This window comes from Phragmites australis, chromosome 4 (assembly GCF_958298935.1).
Source record: "Phragmites australis chromosome 4, lpPhrAust1.1, whole genome shotgun sequence".
Taxonomy (NCBI): Eukaryota; Viridiplantae; Streptophyta; class Magnoliopsida; order Poales; family Poaceae; genus Phragmites; species Phragmites australis.
The window spans coordinates 41,428,257-41,448,800 of NC_084924.1; the positions used below are offsets into that span (position 1 = coordinate 41,428,257).

At 41.0% G+C, this 20,544-nt stretch overlaps 2 protein-coding genes across 4 annotated transcripts; both read right to left on the reverse strand.

The window, feature by feature from the left end:
* Positions 1-3,583: 3,583 nt before the first annotated feature.
* Positions 3,584-8,146, reverse strand: LOC133916566 (transmembrane 9 superfamily member 3-like). Its single transcript, XM_062360295.1, has 7 exons — positions 7,810-8,146; positions 7,310-7,350; positions 6,627-7,212; positions 5,672-5,809; positions 5,395-5,551; positions 4,818-5,302; positions 3,584-4,171 (listed from the first exon to the last, which is right to left on the reverse strand). The coding sequence occupies exons 1-7, from the start codon at positions 7,959-7,961 to the stop codon at positions 3,952-3,954; spliced, it is 1,779 nt and encodes a 592-aa protein (XP_062216279.1). The 5' UTR covers positions 7,962-8,146; the 3' UTR covers positions 3,584-3,951.
* A 4,065-nt stretch (positions 8,147-12,211) lies between these two features.
* On the reverse strand, positions 12,212-14,632 carry LOC133914412 (anaphase-promoting complex subunit 6-like). Of its 3 annotated transcripts, XM_062357518.1 has the most exons (5): positions 14,553-14,632; positions 13,840-13,953; positions 13,272-13,371; positions 12,766-12,801; positions 12,212-12,480 (listed from the first exon to the last, which is right to left on the reverse strand). In XM_062357518.1, the coding sequence occupies exons 1-5, from the start codon at positions 14,558-14,560 to the stop codon at positions 12,388-12,390; spliced, it is 351 nt and encodes a 116-aa protein (XP_062213502.1). In that variant the 5' UTR covers positions 14,561-14,632; the 3' UTR covers positions 12,212-12,387. The 3 variants fall into 3 exon arrangements, with proteins under 3 accessions (XP_062213502.1, XP_062213504.1, XP_062213503.1); XM_062357520.1 differs by lacking the exon at positions 12,212-12,480 and having other exon boundaries at positions 12,499-13,171; XM_062357519.1 differs by lacking the exon at positions 12,212-12,480 and having other exon boundaries at positions 12,499-13,177.
* Between the last annotated feature and the right edge of the window lie 5,912 nt (positions 14,633-20,544).

Below are 20,544 nucleotides of genomic sequence, written 5' to 3' on the forward strand. Positions count from 1 at the left end.
AAAAGTTCTGCCTCTTCAGATGGTAGTGCTATCATGTTAGCATTGGATAAAGTATGGTCAAAAAAGATTGAGAGGGAAGACAAGAAAGAGGCCAATAAAGGTGCTCGTTATGAGAGAGCACTTGCAATGGAAGAAAAGATGATTGCACTTGAAGAAAGTAAACAGGAAATAGAAAGAAAGAAGGTAGCACTAGAACAACAAAAGCTAAATCAACAGAGAAAGCATGATGAAGAGAGGATTATGAGCATGGACATTAGTGGTATGAGTGGGCCACAACAACAATATTACATGAGCTTGCAGGGTGAGATCATTGCTCGACGATACAACGCATTGGGTTGAGACTATTATGTTTTTTAGTTGTGCTATTTGCATTGTGGTATGAACTATTTGTTGTGCGAACTATAAGTTGTGTGGACTATTTATGAAGTATTCTATCTAATTGAGTTTTCATATTCTAATCTGACTGTATATTTTAATATGCAATTGATTTAGCAGTTACCTAAGGTCGTGAACACTTAAGTATTACAAAGTGATCGTGCAGTCATGTTTATGACTTTTTGCTCATTCCATGTTCGTGCTGATAATTATTGTCTTCCCTTGCATTGCTGGCCTAATTCCTTCTTTTTTCCTGGCATATCTCTCATTTGCTTATCTATTATCTGTTCTAGTCATCAGATGTTGTGCAGATTTATTTATCTATCTACAATCCCTTCAACCACTAACAGTTGCTCCTTTTCTGAACAAAGCCAACTTTCAGCTGACTGCAGCTGGAGAAATCTTTAATCTGGATGATATTCTTATGTTTCAGAAGCCTGAGCAGAAATGGATCGTCCCTGTTTTAGCAGTTTTTTACAGGATCATCAAGAGGCTGAGCATTTTCACTTCCAATTCCTTTATTTTCACTTCTGAGCATTGTTCTTCACGCTGTATAAAGTACAAACAGGCAAACAGCTAACCATGAAAGATTTTAATCTACCAAATCATACGCTGTACATTAATTTAGAAAGAACTGCATACATTATCATACATAATTTGAAACACTGCATTCCTCCATAATGAAAACACTACTTGATAGGTTCTGATTACATTGTTGCAGATGCTTACACTATAAGAACTATGACTCTGCATATAGTTACCATAGGTGCTCGACTAGATCATCTTGAAGCTGAGAATGAGCTTGTCGATCCCTAATATTATGATTGCTCTTAATAAACTCCATAAACTGAGACAGCTCAGGGGAGTGCTCATCAGAAATTGTCACCCTTTCTCCCTCATGATCGTAATGGAAGTCTTCCGGCTCATGATTGTAATCAAAGTCTTCCCGCTCATCTTCAATTATCATGTTATGCATGATGACACAAGCTGTCATGATTTGTCCGAGTGTCTCTTGATCCCAAAACCTTGCTGGTCCACGAACAATAGCAAAACGAGCCTGTAGAACTCTAAATGCTCGTTCGACATCCTTCCTAGCACCTTCTTGAGCTTGCGAGAAAAGTTTTTTCTTATTCCCTTGCGGAGATGTTATTGTCTTCACGAAAGTTGCCCATGGTGGATATATGCCATCTGCCAAGTAATAGCCCATTGTATAGTTGTGATCATTGATGGTGTAATTCACTTCTGGAGCTTGTCCTTCGGCTAGCTTTGCAAATAGAGGGGAACGGTGAAGAACATTAATATCATTGTGAGACTCCGGTAAACCAAAAAAAGCGTGCCAAATCCAAAGATCTTGTGAAGCAACAGCTTCCAAAATAATTATGGGCTCATGCACATAGCGGGTATACATTCCTTGCCATGCTGCAGGGCAATTCTTCCACTTCCAATGCATGCAATCTATGCTCCCTAGCATACCGCAAAAACCTCTTGCTTCTCCCATTTCTAGTAACCTAGCAGTATCAATATTATTTGGAGATCTCAGATACTCATCACCAAATACTTCCACAACAGCTTGTACAAACCTTTTAAGACTCTCTATAGCAGTACTTTCTCCAATCCGAATAAATTAATCTGTAGCATCCGCTGGTACTCCATAAGCTAGCATGCGAAATGCAACGGTAATCTTCTGCAAAGAAGATAACCCAAGAATCCCAGCACTATTTCTTTTCTGCATGAAATAGCTATCATGCTCTATTACAGATTGTACTATACGAAGAAACAGAGAACGAGCCATTCTAAATCTGCGCAGAAATAATAATAAAATGAGACAAGAGGATAAAAAATAAGGGCGAACAAAAACATATTCACTAATTACAAACCTGCGCCAAAAGATAGCCGGGTCGTAGGTGGGATCCTCTGAAAAGTAGTCTTGGTATAGTCTCGCATGTCCGGCTTCTCTGCCGCGATGAATTACTCTATGTCCTGACACGGAACCGCCATGGCGTCGAATATTCAAACGCTGATCTTCATCGTGCACTTGGAATGCTGTAGCAACAATGAGTTCATCGTAGTCGGATGAGGTCGACAACGAATCCATGAGAATTGCTTAACGATATTGCGACACCTCATTGCGATGTTGGAGAGGAGACAAAGATATGTGGGAGAGGACACAGAGAGAACTGGGAGATGAGACACAGCTCAAGAATGGCAAATGGACTTGCATATATAGATCTGAAAAAATAACTGTTGTTAAAATAACCGTTGGAAAAATAATCATTGAAAAAATAGTCGTTGGAGAAATAGCCGTTAGAAATATAACCGTTACAAAAATATAGTCGTTACGAATATATTGTTAGTTATAGAATACTATTAAAAAATAGGAGAGAGAATATAAAGGATGAAATATAGATGTGTTGTTGGAGTGAAGTATTATGGAGGAGGAATCTTTATAGATGGCAATCTATATGGAGATATGGATGGTAAAATATAGATATGCTGTTGGAGTTGCTCTAAGTAGCTCTAGGAGATACATTGCACCATAGAGAATTAGTTATGGAATTGATATCTTGTTAGTTGTTTTAATATTTGTTTAACAAATATTAGTATTATTATTTTTCTTTATTATTTAGATTATTCACACGATACTTAATTAGTAGAATTTTAGAAATTAAATTATGTGATTTATGCCAAACTTTGAACTATTATTGAGCTGAATATTTTCTTCAAAGTAAACAAGATGATATAATTAAGACTTTTATGGTAGTATTACAATCTCCTATTTATGTAAGACCTTTATTTCATATTTAATCAATTTATATTGTAATTTTTGCAAAATTTTAGCTTATATATTCAATTTATAATATTATGATATATTTTTAATACATTTGTATTGTGCTTCTCGAAACTTTTTAATATATATTGATTTTGCGGTCAAATGAAAAATTGAAGTACCTACCCAACACAAAAATCCGCACTCTGCCACTAGTACTGACGGAGCACGAAGGAGAAAACCAGATGGACCTGGCAGAACACGACCATTTTAACATGAAGTGCGTATTTGCGTCCATGGCCTCTTTAAGGACAAACAGCTGTATCAGGTCGTAAACACGCAATCGGCCGGCACTACCACGAGGTCATGCAAATAACATTGAATAGAAAAAATGGCTGCACCATTTCCACATTTGACCACGAACAACAAGAAAGCAACGGATACACGTATAAATGGACTTGCCCCACTGCACTTCTATTATTATGCTTTAGAGAATATATGACAGAACATAGCACGGTCTTACACAGATATTCAGGCATGTCATGGTTCCGACGAAGTTATACTGTCTGGACGTCACTAGGGGATAATACATAGGACAAAGGAAATGACGATTTTTTTTCACAGCAATCACATAAACAGAACAAATTTATAGGTTCATTACCTGTACCTATAAATAATGGCCTAACCTGAAGCATGGCGATCTCTAGCTGCTCATGTTGCATGCGAGAGCTAACCTTTTCTATATTGGGGCTTCTCAGTGGCACCAAAAAGGAGTACAACTCTGCTGCTCTTCATCTTCCAACGACAGCTCACTCACACTTGATGGATTTGTATATGTGACGGACAAAGAACAAGGCAGCTTGGAAACCCACCATCCCGAGCATCAAGAAGAATGCATAGCAGATGCAGGCCATGTAGCCAAAGAAGAAAGATGTCTGCATGAAGCCAGACATATCGGATCGTGCATGGTAGTAGTAGAGGCAATAGCCATAGACGAAAAATCCGGTTGACCCTCCGCATAGGAACGACCTGTATTAGTAAATGCAGAAAAATTTAAATAAAAAATCAGCACATCATTTGACTGAGTCCCCAAATGGAAAAAAAGGGGTAGACAGGCAATTGTTGAGCAACCGTTCTATGTTTTGCAAATACACACTTGAATGTAGTGCTGCAATAGATTTCAGCAACTGACCTCCTATGTCATCAGAATATATATGTTATAATTCTATGTTGTAGAGTTTACTAACATGAGACTTGCTAAACTCACCCGTGAAAAAATTTGGGAGGGAAAAAGCTAGGCCAAGAAGCCTATTGGTAAGATGGTAAAAGAAGATAAACCACCAAAAAAAGATGCCATACACCATAGCAGTTATACTTAACAATGGAATTTTTCATTGTTACCAGTGTAATAATAATAATAGGAATTTTTCATTGTATATAAGTGTAATAACAAATGCCATTAAGCAACATAACAGCATAATAGTAGTGCTTCCAGGCTCTCAACTAAATGTAGAAAATTTGAAGCAGGTTAGTGGTATAGTAGATTAGTAGGAGATGATTGATATTCAATTAATCAATTTTTCCTTTTCAAGTTATTTTTCATTTCTTTGGAGAGGAACACTACACCCCCGTAAGTATGCATTCAAAAGTAAGATAAAGAGGAAAATAAATGTACCTCCACCACCACTCATGGTCTTCAGTAGCAAGCTGGAAGTATGTCAGTGCAACAGTGATGAAGGCAGTGACAATAAGTAGGATGATAAAGACTATAAAGAGAATGCTGTAAATGGTGTAAATCTTGTGACCCCAAACACTAGCAAAAATGTAGTAGAGCTCAATGTATATGGCACTGAAAGGCAAAAACCCAGCCATAGCCATCTGTGGAATAGTTCTCCGGTACCAGGGAAGTGGAGGAATCTCCCTGGGGTATTTTGTGGTACGGCAAGGAGCTTGGAATTCACTTTTGCTGTTTTTACCAGCAATACCTCCCAAAACTAGCAAAGGAAATGTGACTAAGGTCCAGATGAGCACAATAACGCAGATAGTGCCAAAGGGCAATGCTGCTGTTGCACTATAAGCAATAGCAACAGTGTTCAAGAAGCAGAATGTCAGGAAGAGAGGTCCACAAAACAGGCACCCTGTCAATAGCAAGTTCCTCACCTGAAAAGATGAACATAAAATGGCAGCATTACTACTATAACAGTAAAGTGCATTTGAATTTGTTATCCCATACAATATAAGGCAATACATACCCAGTTTGTCCCCTCCAGCTGACAATAGAAAGAGGTAGCAATGTACCCAGCAATTCCTGAAGTGAGTGCATAGATAACAACCAATGCAGTAAACAATGCACCACGGTTGTAAGGGTAGAATACTCCAACAAGTGCAAGCAGGAATATAAAGGTTGTGCTGCAGCGGTCCACATAAAAGATTGTTAGATATCTCATGCCAAAAGAATTAGTTGCAGGAATAATTCCAGTTCTGTAAAATATCGTAAATAGGAAACAAACCATAGCCACAAGCACTTACAGGGCAAATAGTTGAGTTCCTGTGCCTAGAGCAGCTGAAAATAACGACTTATTCTTAGGGAAACGGAAGACATCACCATGGATATACTTCCATCCAGACTCTTCTTGGTCGTCAGCTGCTTCCTCATCATGGGCATACCTTCAAATGAAAATACAGTTTTAAATAAACATATATAAGTATACGCAGCCAAAAAAATTATGCTCATACTTGTCTTGCATTAAATACAAGACCAAATTCAAGGATAGCACAGTTAAACTATCGCTAAATAACATGATTTATACTGGTCAAAAATCTAAATATGCCCATGAAGAGATAGGTTCAATACACTTTCTTGATGAGTCAGCGTCGCAAACCAAACAATTACTTTTTAATCATGCATTGACCTGCATTCTCCACTACAGAACATCATTCAAAAACACAAAGCGTAGGTATAACTAATGTAAATGTTAATTCATATGTTGCATTTTGGTAGAAGTGACACAAAGATACTAATTTGCAGAAGCATTCTCAACAAAGAATCTAAGATGAAATCAGTCCCACCCAAATGTACTCCTTCCACACTGCACCCAATCTTACCAAAACATATACAAATTGAACTTGCAGAACAATGTACAGCCATTAGGATTTTTGTTCTACCTATGATATAGGGAAAGCAATTTCTCCAGTCCATAACATACAAAGATGAAACAAGCAATATTTGATTGGATGTACCATCCATGAGGTTAGCATAATGAATTGAACAAAAAAATGCAGAAGAGACTGTGGTTATTCAGATTGTCCCCACAAATGCAAACCCACAGTACATGACCTCCCATAAGCACCAAGAACAAAACAAATCCTAATGCAGTATTGCTTAAAAGGAAGTAAGAAATTTTCCAGCACATCTAGGATGGTTATTTCCAGTGAGAATGAAATTATTCATATTCACAGACAAATAAAGATGTGATACCCTTACTTGACAAAATCATTCTTCAGTACTCGCATGAGGATTGTTGCCAGGAACCCTGTGAGAAGGAGGACTGTAACACAAGAGTTTATAATAGAGAACCAATGAACTTCCAGGTGGTGTGGCAAATTGGAGGAGCTGGAATACTTCTCCATCCTCTTCTCAAATGGTGTTGGTGTCTCCTTCCACTTGGCTGAGTAAAAGAAGTCCACCTTGACCTCCTTATCCTCCGTAAGGTCAATCAATGCACTCTGATCAGTGTGCACATTGATCTCGATCACCCGATCATTGTTGTAAAGGATATCGAAGATGATATGCCTATATAAGTAGTACTTCCACTCGCTTGGGTCTGCCTTGCCTCCTTTATCCACTTTGCCAATGAATCCCCATAGTGGAAGATCATCATAGTACATCTGGAAGTAGTAGTCCTTAGCTACTGCATTTCGGAACTTGACCACATCCTCCTTGGTGAGCTCCTTTGAGCAAACCGGCTTGGTGTCCTGGTCAACGCGGAAATCAAGCTTGTAAGGTGCATCAACCAACCGATCCCCATTGAGGACCTCGCCAAGGGCTTCACTCTTCTCCTTCACTTTCTCTGCAGCGGATACAGTATATTAGCCAACCACAATTTGAGAAAGCATTCGTTGTTAGGTGAGTAATGACCAGAAGACTTAAAATTAACACAAACTGACCAGGAGAGCAGAACGGCAGGTCAAAGTACCGATATGTCTCGCTGCAAGGAAAAGGACCACGGCATAAGAATTACAGCTCTGTAAATATAATGTCTGAAGTAAAAATAATCTTCCTTATAAACATATCCACCTCCTAACGGCAACAGATTCACAGTTCAAGAAAAAAAAAGTTAATCGCACTCCATCCATAAACCGGACAATTGGCACTAAATCCTATACAAGCCCAATACCTTCGGGCAACCAAAATAAAACCCTACGAGAAGGTCCTAAGTTTACTGAATCAATCGCAGCTCCATGCGATTGCTACCACAGCTCCAACCTTCCTCTCCTAGATCTCGAATATCACTTGGGTTGACCAAACCGACGCAAACCCTACCCGAATCATTCCTACCCGAGATCGGGCGGGAACAATCCGCACCCCACGAATCTGACGGATCCGGCCCCTCCCCACTGCCCACGAACCATTCGTCCACAGAGGGATCTGAGGGGCAAGGCCTCACCTGGGGTTGTGGAAGGGGCCGACCTTGTTGGCGTAGAGCGGGACGGGCTCGCCGGCCTTGTACCGGTGGTCGGAGCCGTCGGCCGCCACGCCGCCGGCCGCCGCGAGGGCGAGGATGACTAGGAGCACGGGCGCGGCGGGCCAGGCCGCCATCGCTCTCGTCGGGCGCCGCTGACGACGGAGGGGAGCGAGGGTTTGGGGAGGGAGGGCGAGGGACAGAGAGATCTGAGAGGTGGGGTGGGGGTTGCTGGCGGGTGGCGCTTTGCCTGCGTCTTAAGGGGGAGATCTGCTCCGGCCGGGGTTTGCCTCCTCGGGTGGCGTTTTCAGGGTTGGTGGTGGGAAGGTGGCGAGGAATCATGTTGGTCCGCGAGCTAACCACATTTTGGTGCGTTGGTGATACCGTCCAGCGGCCGGTTGAGTCCAACTCAAGTTTCTTGGCGCCTTTTCCTGTCTCAGATCCCGTGAGTAGGTGCATTTGATTTTTTACCATTCTATTATTTGGTAAAAGTGATAAATTTGTCATTTGACTTATAGTTTATAGAATTAGGGCGCTCTATTTGTCAGACTCAGGTATGAATTATCACTTCGTTAGAGTGGTAAAAAATTAAATATTTCTAATAAAATTAGAGCTATCTATAAAAACTCTTCAGACATAGTTTGTAACGTAGTTAGATATCTCTAATACTATATTATTATAGGAATAAGTCTAGATGACTTCCTTACTATTGTGCTTCGTCTACTTCACACCCACACCTAACAATTCAGGTATTTAGCACCTTTACCTTTTCAATATCATTTAATTAACCCACTAAGCTAGTTTTTCAGGATGGTTTCGCCTAGCGTGGCGAGCTTGGCGTGCCACGCTAACGCCCACAGCTACGCTAGCACCTAGGCTCGCTTGTTAGCACCTGGACGCCATGCTGCAGCTCGTGGGGTCCTAAAGACACTAAAGCGATTTCTACCCACAAACAACCAGCCCCTGCCATGACTATGGGCCCTAGCTTCACCTTGACTTAGTCAACTGGTGCGCGAGGCCCACTTGTCGGTCGCACAGAGCCTGAGCACGCCCATGGCAGCTCTGCCTGCACAAGCCGACGGCGAGCCGATGGGTGACGTGGTTGGTGAGCGACACAGGAAGTTGCGGGGCATGAAGGTAAACTCTTTTGCGGGCTCTGCAGGAGCTGGGCGTGACCGGGGCTCGGTCGACGGTGAGCTCGAAGGCACGGCGACGCTCGACTCCGGGGAAGACCATGCCGATGACGGGACAGGGCCAAGAGGGTTTGCGCTCTAGCTTACTGGGGCCATGGTGGATCTCTTCACGACTGTAGAATGGGCGGAGATGGTCCAGAGCCGCTGGTCGACGTTGAGGTGCTCGGTGGTGCCGATGGTGACCGGTGGGGAGGGACTCTGACTGGGCCTCATCTAGCTGTGGATCCACACCAAGAACGGGTCAAGGAGCAGCGCAGAAGGGAGATGGAGCTAAGAGCGAAAGGAATCGACTGGTAGCTCACGATGGAGGGAGGATTCGAGCTCATTCGGTGGCCGGACTCGAGGAAGATCACTACGCGAAAAAAAACTATTAGTGACGGATAATAACCAGTATTAGTGATGAGTCCGTACCCGTCACCCTTATCGCGTCACTAATAAGGTCATTAGTGATGGTTCACTAATGTTTAGTCACTAAACATTAGTGACGGGTTTGTAATTTTGATCTGTCACTGATGACCGATGAATATTTTTCGTATTTTTTAGACATAAAAAAGTCAAAAATATATATTTTTTCACCTAAGCCATCTCAACGTAAGCTCATCCCATATGCTTCACAAGCTATGCTTTTTTCACATTTTTTTTCAAGTTTGCATTCCATGGGAATCGAACACGTGACCTCCTCCTCGCGTGTATAGCCACATTACCACCTCTATCCTCTGCTATCGCGTAGTTATGATAGAAACTGGATATTTTATCCTTTTAACCTTCTTTGCTGAAGGTCATTAGTAACACGTTATAACCATGACCCATCACTAATGACTAATTTTGCTAAATTTGGTCGAGTGCTATAATTTGATAGATGACCTGGAGTGCATTCAGTAAAACAGGTATAACTTTTGTATACGAACTATGATTTTGACGTTTTTTGACTCTATAGATATCTAAAAAAAGTTACATCCATTTCTCTCCACTTTGTTGGGTTAGAAAAAAATTTCAAGGCCAAAAATAGCTTGGAAGATTGAGTTCTCGCCCCCGGAAGTTTCTGCACTGTTTTCAGAACACACGTTTGTATCCATAGCCGCCACACCTTTTACATTAAACTTGAGAAGAAATGTACAATGGTTTCTATTCTAGTGCTTCTGAGGTAATAAAAAATAAAAGAAAAATAAAACGAAAATAAAAATATTTGCAAATACCGTCATTAGTGATTGGAGTTGGTCATTAGTGACGGATTACAAGTTGACCCGTCACTAATAACTGGTATAGGACGATCCGTCACTAATGAGTATATCATTAGTGATGGATCAAGTTATGACCCGTCACTAATGACTGGCCTGGGACGACCCATCACTGATGACCTTATCATTAGTGACGGGTCACAACTTGACCTGTCACTAATAACTGGCATAGGACAATTCATCACTGATGATCTAGTCATAAGTGATGAGTCACAACTTGACCTGTCACTATTGTCATCAATGATAGGTCATATTATGACCCGTCACTAATGACCACTCATTAGTGACGGATCTATATCTGGTCTCGATCAGAAAGGACATTAGCGATACGTTCTTATTGGATCCGTCATTAATAGGACATTAGTGACGCGTGGTGTCTCCTTTGTTGGTTTCTTACGTAGTGGATAGTGCTCAACAACGGTGTTTTCTGCAGGGAGAGGTCGAGGGAGTACAGGGATCGACAGAGGACCTCATTGCGGAGCCCTCAGGGGCCTTCCTGATGACTGGTTGGCCTCCAAGACGACGGGTGACGATGAACTACTATTGTGGAGCTGCTCTTCTCCGTGCGCTTGGTGGAGAGGAAAAATGGAAAAGGGAGGGACCCTGCGAGATGCAGCATGACGTCCAAGCGCTGGCAAACGAGCCCGGATGCTGGCGTGGCTGCGGCCGTTAGCGTGGGGCGCCAGCTAGGTGAAACTACCCTAGAAAACTAGCTTAGCGGGTTAATTAAACAGTATTGAAAAGGTAAGGGTGCTAAATATCTGGTTTGTTACATGAGGGTATGGAGTAGACGAAGCACAATAGTTAAAGTGTCATCTAAACTTATTCCTTTATTATATGACGATACTAATAGATTATGGATCGTAGAAGTTGATTGTAGCATTGTCTTTTAATAATATGGAAGGTGTTATAGACAATAGTTGTATATAGCATAGTGATGTCGTGGCCTTTACTTCCTAAACCCCGCCAAACAAATGCTAGTTATATCAATACCTCCATCAATGCCAAGTCCCTCTTGCTGTTGCACCTATCAGTGTTGGCTCAGAACAACACCCGCTCTTTGTTGTTTCCGTTGGCTCCAAACGCCAACTTCTCTCAATTCTCTCTTTCTGTCATTGGATCTCTCCTCGTGTTGGCTTCGAGTGCCAACCTTCTTCTCTTCAAACTTGTTGGCTCATAATGGCAACTCCTTAGCTCCGAATGCATCTTCTATTGCCCTTCCTTCACCAACACCTTGGCTTTGATTTCCTTTCTTTCTCCTCTTGGATTTTCTCATCGTTACGCCAACATCCTGGTCCCGAATACCAGCTTCTACTATCTTTTCCTCCTATTAGAACTCATCATTGACTCCGAATGCCAACGCAATGTTCATATCATTTGGCCCTGTATGCTAACATTTTTCCTTTCTAATGTTTCGTTGGCTCCAAATGCCAACTTAAGTTGCCTTCTTCCTTAGTCCCCCTACGTTAGCTTCGAGCACCAACACCCCCTATGTCTGTCAGTTTGTGTACATGGTTGAGGCTGACATTCGGAAGGATCAGCAATCATCAGCGCTACTTCAACGATGGCTGTTATGTTGTAGTTGTGCTATTTCCGTTTTATGTACTATTCTTATTTTGTAGTTATACATGTTCAAAGCATAATAATTTCAAAACATTAGAGTAAGAAAAACTTTGCAAAGAAACGACATTATTACTCGTAAGGAATGGTTCAAGCAGGAAGGCATTTTTAGGTGCGCGTGTGCAGCGCGTTGGCTAAGGCAGCCGGTTGTGGCGCCGCTGGCCCGGGCTCGAATCCGAGTACCTAAAAAACCACCTCACCCTGCTGCTGCTGCTTTGAGCGCACGCCTTAGGTTGAGGGTTCTTCTTGGCTTAGTTGAAAGCCCCTGGGATGTCTTTCTGGCTGGGTTGAGTTTTTTTACTCGTAAGAATGGGGAGTATTTACACAAGGTACAAAACTTTGGTTTTATATTAGAATCGGTCTGAAGTGACCGTAAATGAGCTTGAGCAATTACATATTTTACAACAACAGCTTTACATACGATTGATTACAAATGATTAGACCTGCAAGCAGAACAATAACCTAACCATACGACAGCACCTGCTGCGATTCGGGAACAGACTAATCCTAAACTATTTTCTACGAGCAGTGTTTTGGCAGCTGGACTCAAGAGCAAATGTTAGCATGTCTGTGCAAAACTGGTCGTCTGGTTTCAACCATAGAGCCTGACCAAAAAAAGAACAACACACATGGCAAAACTACTGGTCACTAAGCTTCTATTACATGAATGCAAATAACATAACTGAACAAAAAGGAGTTGGTCCCCCTTCTCCAACAAAATCTGATTGGCTAACAGTTTTTTCAGTTTGGTTTGCTGGCATGTATTAACAAAGTGAAAGCATAGTGAATTCCAGTAAAGATATCTCACAGAAAATGGTCCTATTTTCACATAACTAATGGTGCAAATTTGCTTCGGAGTAGGTAAATTAGAAATGCACAAAAGGACACACCTTGTGGTAATAATTTATGGCAGCCTCGAAATTATCCTGCATAACAAAAAGAAGACATAAGTATTAGTCAGATACACTCAGAATATACATGGACATGATGGCATCATTACTTAGCTTCGACTAATGAAGAAAGCACTCCTACTTTCTACAGTCTATACTTATTTATATGCAAGTTCAAACAATGGTATTATGTGGTTCTTATTTCTTAGAGAAATTTTCTTAACAATGGTATCCCTAATTAATAGATACTTCCAAAGAATTCAATGGTTGGCACGCGGTATATAACAATTGCAGCTATAACCTGAAGCATCAAGGTGCATGTCGTTATAGTTTAAGCATTCATCAGATGGATATCAATGGACCTAAGATCAGTCCAGATAGACGAAGCAATATGATCTTTAACACTCTGCAACTTCCAGGGTATATCAACATATTTATAATTTGCCAAGACAGCATCACAGAAAAACATTGTACAAAGCAACAAATTAAAAAGAATCAGAAAATACCATAAGATGATAAGTATAAGCAAGACCAGCAAACGCACTCAAACTTTTGGTTGGAAAAGTGAGTGCCTTTTCATAATATGATACTGCTTTCTGATATTCTCTGTTCAAACAATAAAAATGTTAAGTCATGAATGACAGTTTAACCAGAGATAAAAATAAAAGAAATACTCTTCATGTGCAGATAACAAAATCTAATGCGCACATATAAAGTTATAATGTGCTTGATGGCATCGTATTGATTCTCAAGACACAAAGAATCCTACAAATTCAAATGAGTGTGGTGACCCGAAAAGCAAACGTGATGATTTATTTTCTTGTAATTTATAATTAAAAGTGCCCGAGCAAACAACTACAGTTGCATAACTGTGATAACTTAATACAACAAACTTCTTTTCCACTTCCATGTACAAAATGAAATTCATCAATTGAGCAGGTAAATGGGTCGGCACTGGCAAGTCTCTAGCTGAACTAACATAAACAAGCTCAAAGACAACAAGAACTCTATGAAACTAAACATAAAAATATAATGAATAAAAAACATAACAATATGACACAATCGATTTATTACTTGAGTTTCCGCAGTGCATGTCCAAGATTTACCAATGTTGGCTCCCACATCTCATTCAGAGCGGAGGATGTATGATCCAGTGTTAACTCAAACCACTGAACTGCTTTTTGATACCTAAATATGGAACAAACAAGTGTATCAAGTCTTTGCAGAGACAAAAAAAAATTACATTAATATGAATTTAGCACTGGATATGGATGGAATCGATATTCTATTCCCCAAACTATCAAACCCAATTGGATGGAATATCATAAGGAATTCAGTGTTGAATCGAAAAGTGGACGAGGATCACGAAAGCATATAGGAAAAACCATATTTGTATATAAATCACGTGCATAACATGAAATGCCTTCTCAAATTATAGTGATGTCAAATGCAGACAACAAATTTGCTCCCATTCGCATATACTTTGCTTTTAAGACTGCGCACATTAAATCAAAATTATGTTCAAATTTCCAGAACCAACTAGTCAAGTGTGTGTACATCATGGACACTGAATAACATATTTAAATTTTAACCATTTTCTTGTCAGCATATTTCATGGTTTCCAGCGCTCTGTATGGTACATCCATTCTTTTACCTCGGGGCATATGTAAAATGGCACTTCTATAGTCAGCTCATATCCCTTCTCATTTGGGGACTAAAGTTAAGAATGATGCTGTTCATGAAAGCAGAGCATCTAGAACCAGAAGTAGAACACAGAAAATTCTTACTCTTTCATATTATACGCTACTACCCCCAGCTCATTGTATATAAGTGGATCGGATGGACAGATCGATTTTGCTTGAGTGAAGAACTGCATCACAGAAAATAAAACCAAATTGGATCAACACGAAGTGATAAAAGAGTTTTTTTTTCTGAATTACAAACAAGCTTAGATAACTGGTTAATAGAAGTACTCAATAGTGCTACATTTTGTAGATGAAGTATACTTAAACAGTGCAACCGTCACCAAGCAAAGATAGTTAAACAGCATGAGAATTCAACTCAAATAACTGATTGAACTAAAGAGAGTTTAAGCGCTGCTGATAGTTAAACAGCATGAGAATTCAGCTCAAACTTGGCTCATTTGGATTACAAATCAAGCTCAAGCCGCAAGTCAGAGGAGCTGAACTTATGCTGGTTTGTGAATCACAAGCGTCTTCTGCAACCTATTTGAAATCTTATCAGGTTTCGGAAGTTTACCAATGATAATTTTGCAAATACTAGGTGACCAAACGATACAAGTTACTATGGTTCTCATTATGAGCTACAACAAACAGCACTCCCCTGGAGAAGATTAGCAAATGCCAAAAGGACATTGTACATGCTGATTTCTCGATCGGAGTGGCAACACTGCTCATTAGTAAGACATATTTTTTTACTTCATTTGTAAAGCGTATTTGACCAACAGCTGATGGGATTTGAAACCTGATTTTTGCCTAAAACTATACAAGTATCAAGGTAAATGAGGGGAACATAGGAAAGAAAAGTTGGCTCTAGTCACAGTTTTCTCTATCAGAATGAAGTTCCTCATGAAAAAATTAGAATCAGTAGGAGTTGCAAGTCAATAGTACCTGTTCTGCAAGTTTGACATTGTGCATTCGCACATATTGCATTCCCATGTATAAAGTTGGCAGATGACATCTGAAATGGAAAATATTATAAGTAGTAGTTAGATGAAAGCAGGTATGGTACAGATAATTATGCCACAACGTAACAAAGCAAAGATACTAATAACCTAAAATAAAGAGCAGGCATCAATCCGAATGTTCACAGTGAAATAGCTATAATGAGAGAGCTTGTCATAGTTCCAGAAAAAAGGAACACCACATATATTTTCACATTAAAATGGTCAAACACGCCTAAAAGATAGTAGAACAGAGTTCAAACACAACTTGCAGTTGGGTAATGAAACTTCCAATGACAGAAGATGAATGTGTCAACAATCAATGTTGTAACTCATAGTGTTAGCTTCTCGTGTTGCAATTATGCATTTCTGGACGTGAAGTTGTAACTAGTCTACTTAACAAGTTATAACTCACAGTGTTTCGGGTTATAACTGGAGGATATGCGCAGTGTGAATAGCAACTGTGCATAGGCGCAGATATGCGTGTCGGAGGATGAACTCCACAAGTGGGGATCCGGAGGGACCCCTTTGAGATTCGGCCGGGGGGTGATTCTGAATCTACCTCATACGTGAAATAAATGCGAGTAAATAAGATGCAGGTGGAGTAGATGATCGGATGCTAGAGGAAATAAATGCTTAGGGGATTTTAGACAGGTTCAGGTATGCTATAAATACTCTGAGACTGCCTCTCTGAGGATCTGTTGTGTTACAAGGATTTCTATCTAAGTCTAAAACTGCGTGTCTCTTGTTCTTCACTAGCTTGTCTCGGTGTTCTTCAACTCGTGAGACTTAATCGGTCTTCAGCGAGCTCTGCTTGACCTTCTCTCCCTCCCCTTCTCCGGGGAGCCCGCCTCTTCTTATACCCTGTCGGGGCGGCCTGGCATACCCAGAAGGGATGGCGCGAGTTCCAAAGCGTCATAAATGGAAAGCAACCATCATGGGCTGCAGCTTGATGTTACGAGGGGTTGAAAACGCGCCCCCCGTCCGGTCCTGACGTCATCATCCTGCTTTTTAGCGGGTGCAGCGGGGAGGGCCCACCAGACAGCCACCGAGCAACCCCGCATGCTCGCCCAGTCAGAGCAATCCTGATACAGCAGGGCAGCAGGCGATATGCCTCGAGCCCTGAGACGTTATCCCGAGACTCGCCGGATTACGCGCGATGGGACCCGCCACATTAAATGTCCCCACGCCTCCCTGCCAGAGAGTGGCAGGGGCTGACAGCGGGCGTGGGGGGAGGCGGTTGGAAGTGACAGACCACACTTCCTCTTAAATGCAGCATCAGGCCTCTCACCAATGCAGTCATATATAAGGCACATGTTCGACTAAGTAACAATAATTATCATCCTGATACAGTACATGAACCAATACCAATTGTTGGTATTCTCACTCTCCACAAATACAAAGGCCAGTGATAGAACTTGATTGTTCCCATCAACCCCAATAGTAATCAGGATCTGTTCCTTATATATGCCGATAAGGAAAGTGCAATCAATGCATAGGATAGATCAACAATGGTCAAAAGCTTTGATACATGCTCTAATTTCAAGAAGCATCGCTTTAGGACATAGTTGACAGGTTTGGACAATAATGCGTACTTATTAATATCGTAATACGTTACGGGGTTCCTTTGGTCCCTGAGTTTCTCCTCTTCCACGTACCCTTGCCTTACATTTCCCCAACTATCTACTTATTCTTTCATTGCACAAGCAACATAATAGGCTAACCTCTATACACAATATCATGCGGGTACCTTCTCTATACTTCATCTTTTCTGAGTGGGTACACCTCCCGGTACACACCATTTCTCATACGGCTACCCACAATGCTAATGATCATCTTTTGAACCTCGAGCTCTATTTTGAAACCCGCATCAACCAAGCGTACAAATGTCCGATACTTTTGTAGATAGGTCTGAAGATAACATTGTCCATTGATTAAAATACGAACAATATTATCCCTTATGGACCATATAATATTTCACTGTCCCCATAAAAAATCATAAAATGCCATTGATCCGACATGCCTAGCAACCATCGACAAAAACCTAATATTATTGCAATAGAACATAAAAAATTATGTAAAATTTCATCTATAATAATGCAAAATTCATTAAAAATATGGTACAACATATAATTTATACTGCAACAAAATATTCTCGAATCGCTACATCAAACACCTCTAAATCCTACATCTACTACCTCAGTTATACCTAAAATATGTCTAAATTATATATCTAATACCTAACATATATCTAAATATTATATCTAACTGCTATAAAATATACGTACAAACAAGATCTAGTTGCTAAACTTTATCTAACCCTAATTATAAATCTAGATCTATATTCTAACTTACGTCTAGTGACTATTATATCATGTTTATAAAAAAAAAATCCTAGATCTAACCTCTAATATATATTAAAACCTAGTACTAGTAGCTATCCTATTGGGTTTGGAAAAAAAAACATATATCTCTCCTCTGACATGGCTTCATCGCAAAATTTCTCCTCCCTTCCCCTCTCCTCTCCTCCTCTCCTCCCCGTCTCTCAGCTACGTTGGAAGAAAATGGCTCGCTGACATTAACAAGGCCGGTGTGGCTGATTTATATACCCAAAAGGTCTCGTCTACCGTTCGGGTGAATCCGCCCAGCGTTGCAGCGAGGAAGATTTCGCCCGTTCAGCGAGCAAGATAAATATCTCGCTTGCTGAACGGAGAAGATCTCAGCAAAAAGCATTTAATATACCCCGCCAGCCGGAGCCTATAAGGCCGCGCTCTCGTCCGATATACAGATGATGGTACCCTATTATTGCTATTTTTTAAATGACTATATAATTTTGTAAATATAAAAAGTATATAAAAAAACCTATCACGTCATGTGAGCGGGGTTCTCTACGGCGATTTCTAGTGGGTCAGTTGGGCTGGAGCAAGAGTCCACTGGGGTCGAGACTTCGGAGTTTGGAGTGTAGGCCGGGCCAAGCCCATCTGGTTGAATTTGATTGATCACACACGCCTCAACATCTGGCTAGTACATACATCTCCCGATCTCCGTAGTTTCTTTGCCATATTTTCTGCTGAATCATGCTGATCAGCTGATGCGATTTAGGGGGCGTTTGGCAGGGAATGAGAATCCCTGCCAAATGGTGATAGGCAGGTGATTCAAAATAGAAACCAAAGAAATTTCTTGTTTTTACACTACTAGGAAGAGACGGGGTAAATGTGGTTTCATATGAGAATCAGCTCCTTTCCTATCTTCCTTACCACTCCGAAGTAATTACGTGTTTTGCCACTCGATCAAAAATCCCCATCGCATAGCCTCATGCATTAATATTTTGGATATCGAAATACTTGGATGATGTTTCTAATCTATTGTGACCTGATTAATTGATGTTATTATTACATTATGATTTTATATTTTATTTTGCAAAAAAATCAGCACATTCAAATAGGGGTATATTCGTCAATTAGACCATCATCCTCTATTTCAAGAATCAGAATTCGGACACCTAGCCAAATCTCAACTCGAAGTCTCAAGTAGTCCCCTGTAAGTTGCAATTTTCTTCCAATTCCCTCGAACCCTAATTTCAAAACTTGAAGTATAAGTCTTTTTTCTTCAAACAAATCATAATAATTAAGATTTAATTAGAAGGATCTAGCATTACCAATTGTTGCCTAGTCCACATGGTCAAGAGAGGTCAGAGGCGGACACTGGACACGCCGTGACAGCCAGCAAGGCAGCAGCCTCAACTAGTCTGCCACACCCAATGCATGACCGATTGCCGCTTGAGGAGCTTGTCTATGTCACCATGATTGTTAGCCAAGGCAATGAGTGAGAAGAAAGGTGCAAGGCTTCTAGTAGAAGGAATCATGCTAAGTGAGAATTGGTTAAACTAGAGAGAAAAATACTAAGAACGTATAAGGCCAACTTCAACAGAGTCATTCAAATTTGGAGATTTCAATGTTATAGTACTTTTACGGTCTACTCTAGCACTAAAAATTCCAATGCTACAGTACTTTGGGTCTACTGTAGCACTGAAAATTCATCTCGCAGTTGACCCTGAGGAGGAAAACACTGTAGGGTTACTGTAGCAGTACTGTTTATAGAGGGTGCCAGTGGGGCTGGAGGGAAGAAAATTTTAGTGCTACAGTAGACCGCAAAAGTACTGTTTTCAGAGGGTGACAGTGGATCCGGAGGGAAGAAAAGAAAAAGACAGTAGACCAGCCCTTTAAGCTCTGCTGCTGGGCAGTTGGGCTGCTTTGGTGGTGCACAACACCGTCGAGTGGTGCATAAGTGGTAGAAATGAGCTGGTAACAATTAATTTCTTTTGACCTTGGTGCATAAACACGGAACACCAGGTAGCCTCAGGTGGCTTCGCTTCTGGCAACAAGCCGTGGATCATCAAATCAGACTAGCTTGTGGTATTCTCCTCATTTGAGCTTCGTTTGGCTGCGCGAGAGGTGCGCCGGATCCGGTCTCCATTGACCGTGGTGCAGGAGAGGCGACAACTGCAGCTGGTGACCTATTTCAGGGAGCAACGCCGACGGGAACCGGCGTAGCAAGAAGACGGGGCAAGTACAGTAGGAAGGATGGGGTCCTTTCTCACACACTTCTCAGGTTGTTTCACGTGGCAGTTCATTTCACCAAAATGATTCACCTATTTTTTTCCAAAAAGATGGCAAATCATTGCTGATATTTTCGTGGAAGAAGGTAGTTGACTTAGTTTATAAAAAAATTAGGTTAAAGATCTCACAACTGTACGATTTGAAAGAAAAAACGACATACAATCTTAGTACGACAATACGACTTTAACTCGAAACAAACGTTCACACCAAAAACACAATCAAACAAACAGACAGGTTCAACAACTCAACTTGCGCGCTAACCAGCTAGACAATTGTGTCTCTCACAGCTCGATCGGCGAAGCCATGCTCTCACACCGCATCTCCCTCACAACTCGGCCGGTGGAGTCCTGCTCCCACGTCGTATCTCTCTGATACACGAGCCGGCAACACATAGTTTTAAAGAAGCACACACTGGACTAATTCACTATCATGAAATGCCAATTAGAAAGAAGAACCGTCGCGAATCAAGTACCTTTA

Excerpts from the sequence above, each read along its gene's own strand:
- LOC133916566 (XM_062360295.1), bottom strand. The coding sequence starts at position 7,961 with ATGGCGGCCTGGCCCGCCGCGCCCGTGCTCCTAGTCATCCTCGCCCTC. Across the intron at positions 5,810-6,626 it reads CTGAAGAATGATTTTGTCAA|GTATGCCCATGATGAGGAAG; the intron begins GTAAGGGTATCA and ends TTTCATTTGAAG. Across the intron at positions 5,552-5,671 it reads GGAACTCAACTATTTGCCCT|CACAACCTTTATATTCCTGC; the intron begins GTAAGTGCTTGT and ends GGACCGCTGCAG.
- LOC133914412 (XM_062357518.1), bottom strand. Across the intron at positions 13,372-13,839 it reads CATGCACTGCGGAAACTCAA|AGAATATCAGAAAGCAGTAT; the intron begins GTAATAAATCGA and ends TTGTTTGAACAG. Across the intron at positions 12,481-12,765 it reads CCATAAATTATTACCACAAG|GCTCTATGGTTGAAACCAGA; the intron begins GTGTGTCCTTTT and ends TTTTTTGGTCAG.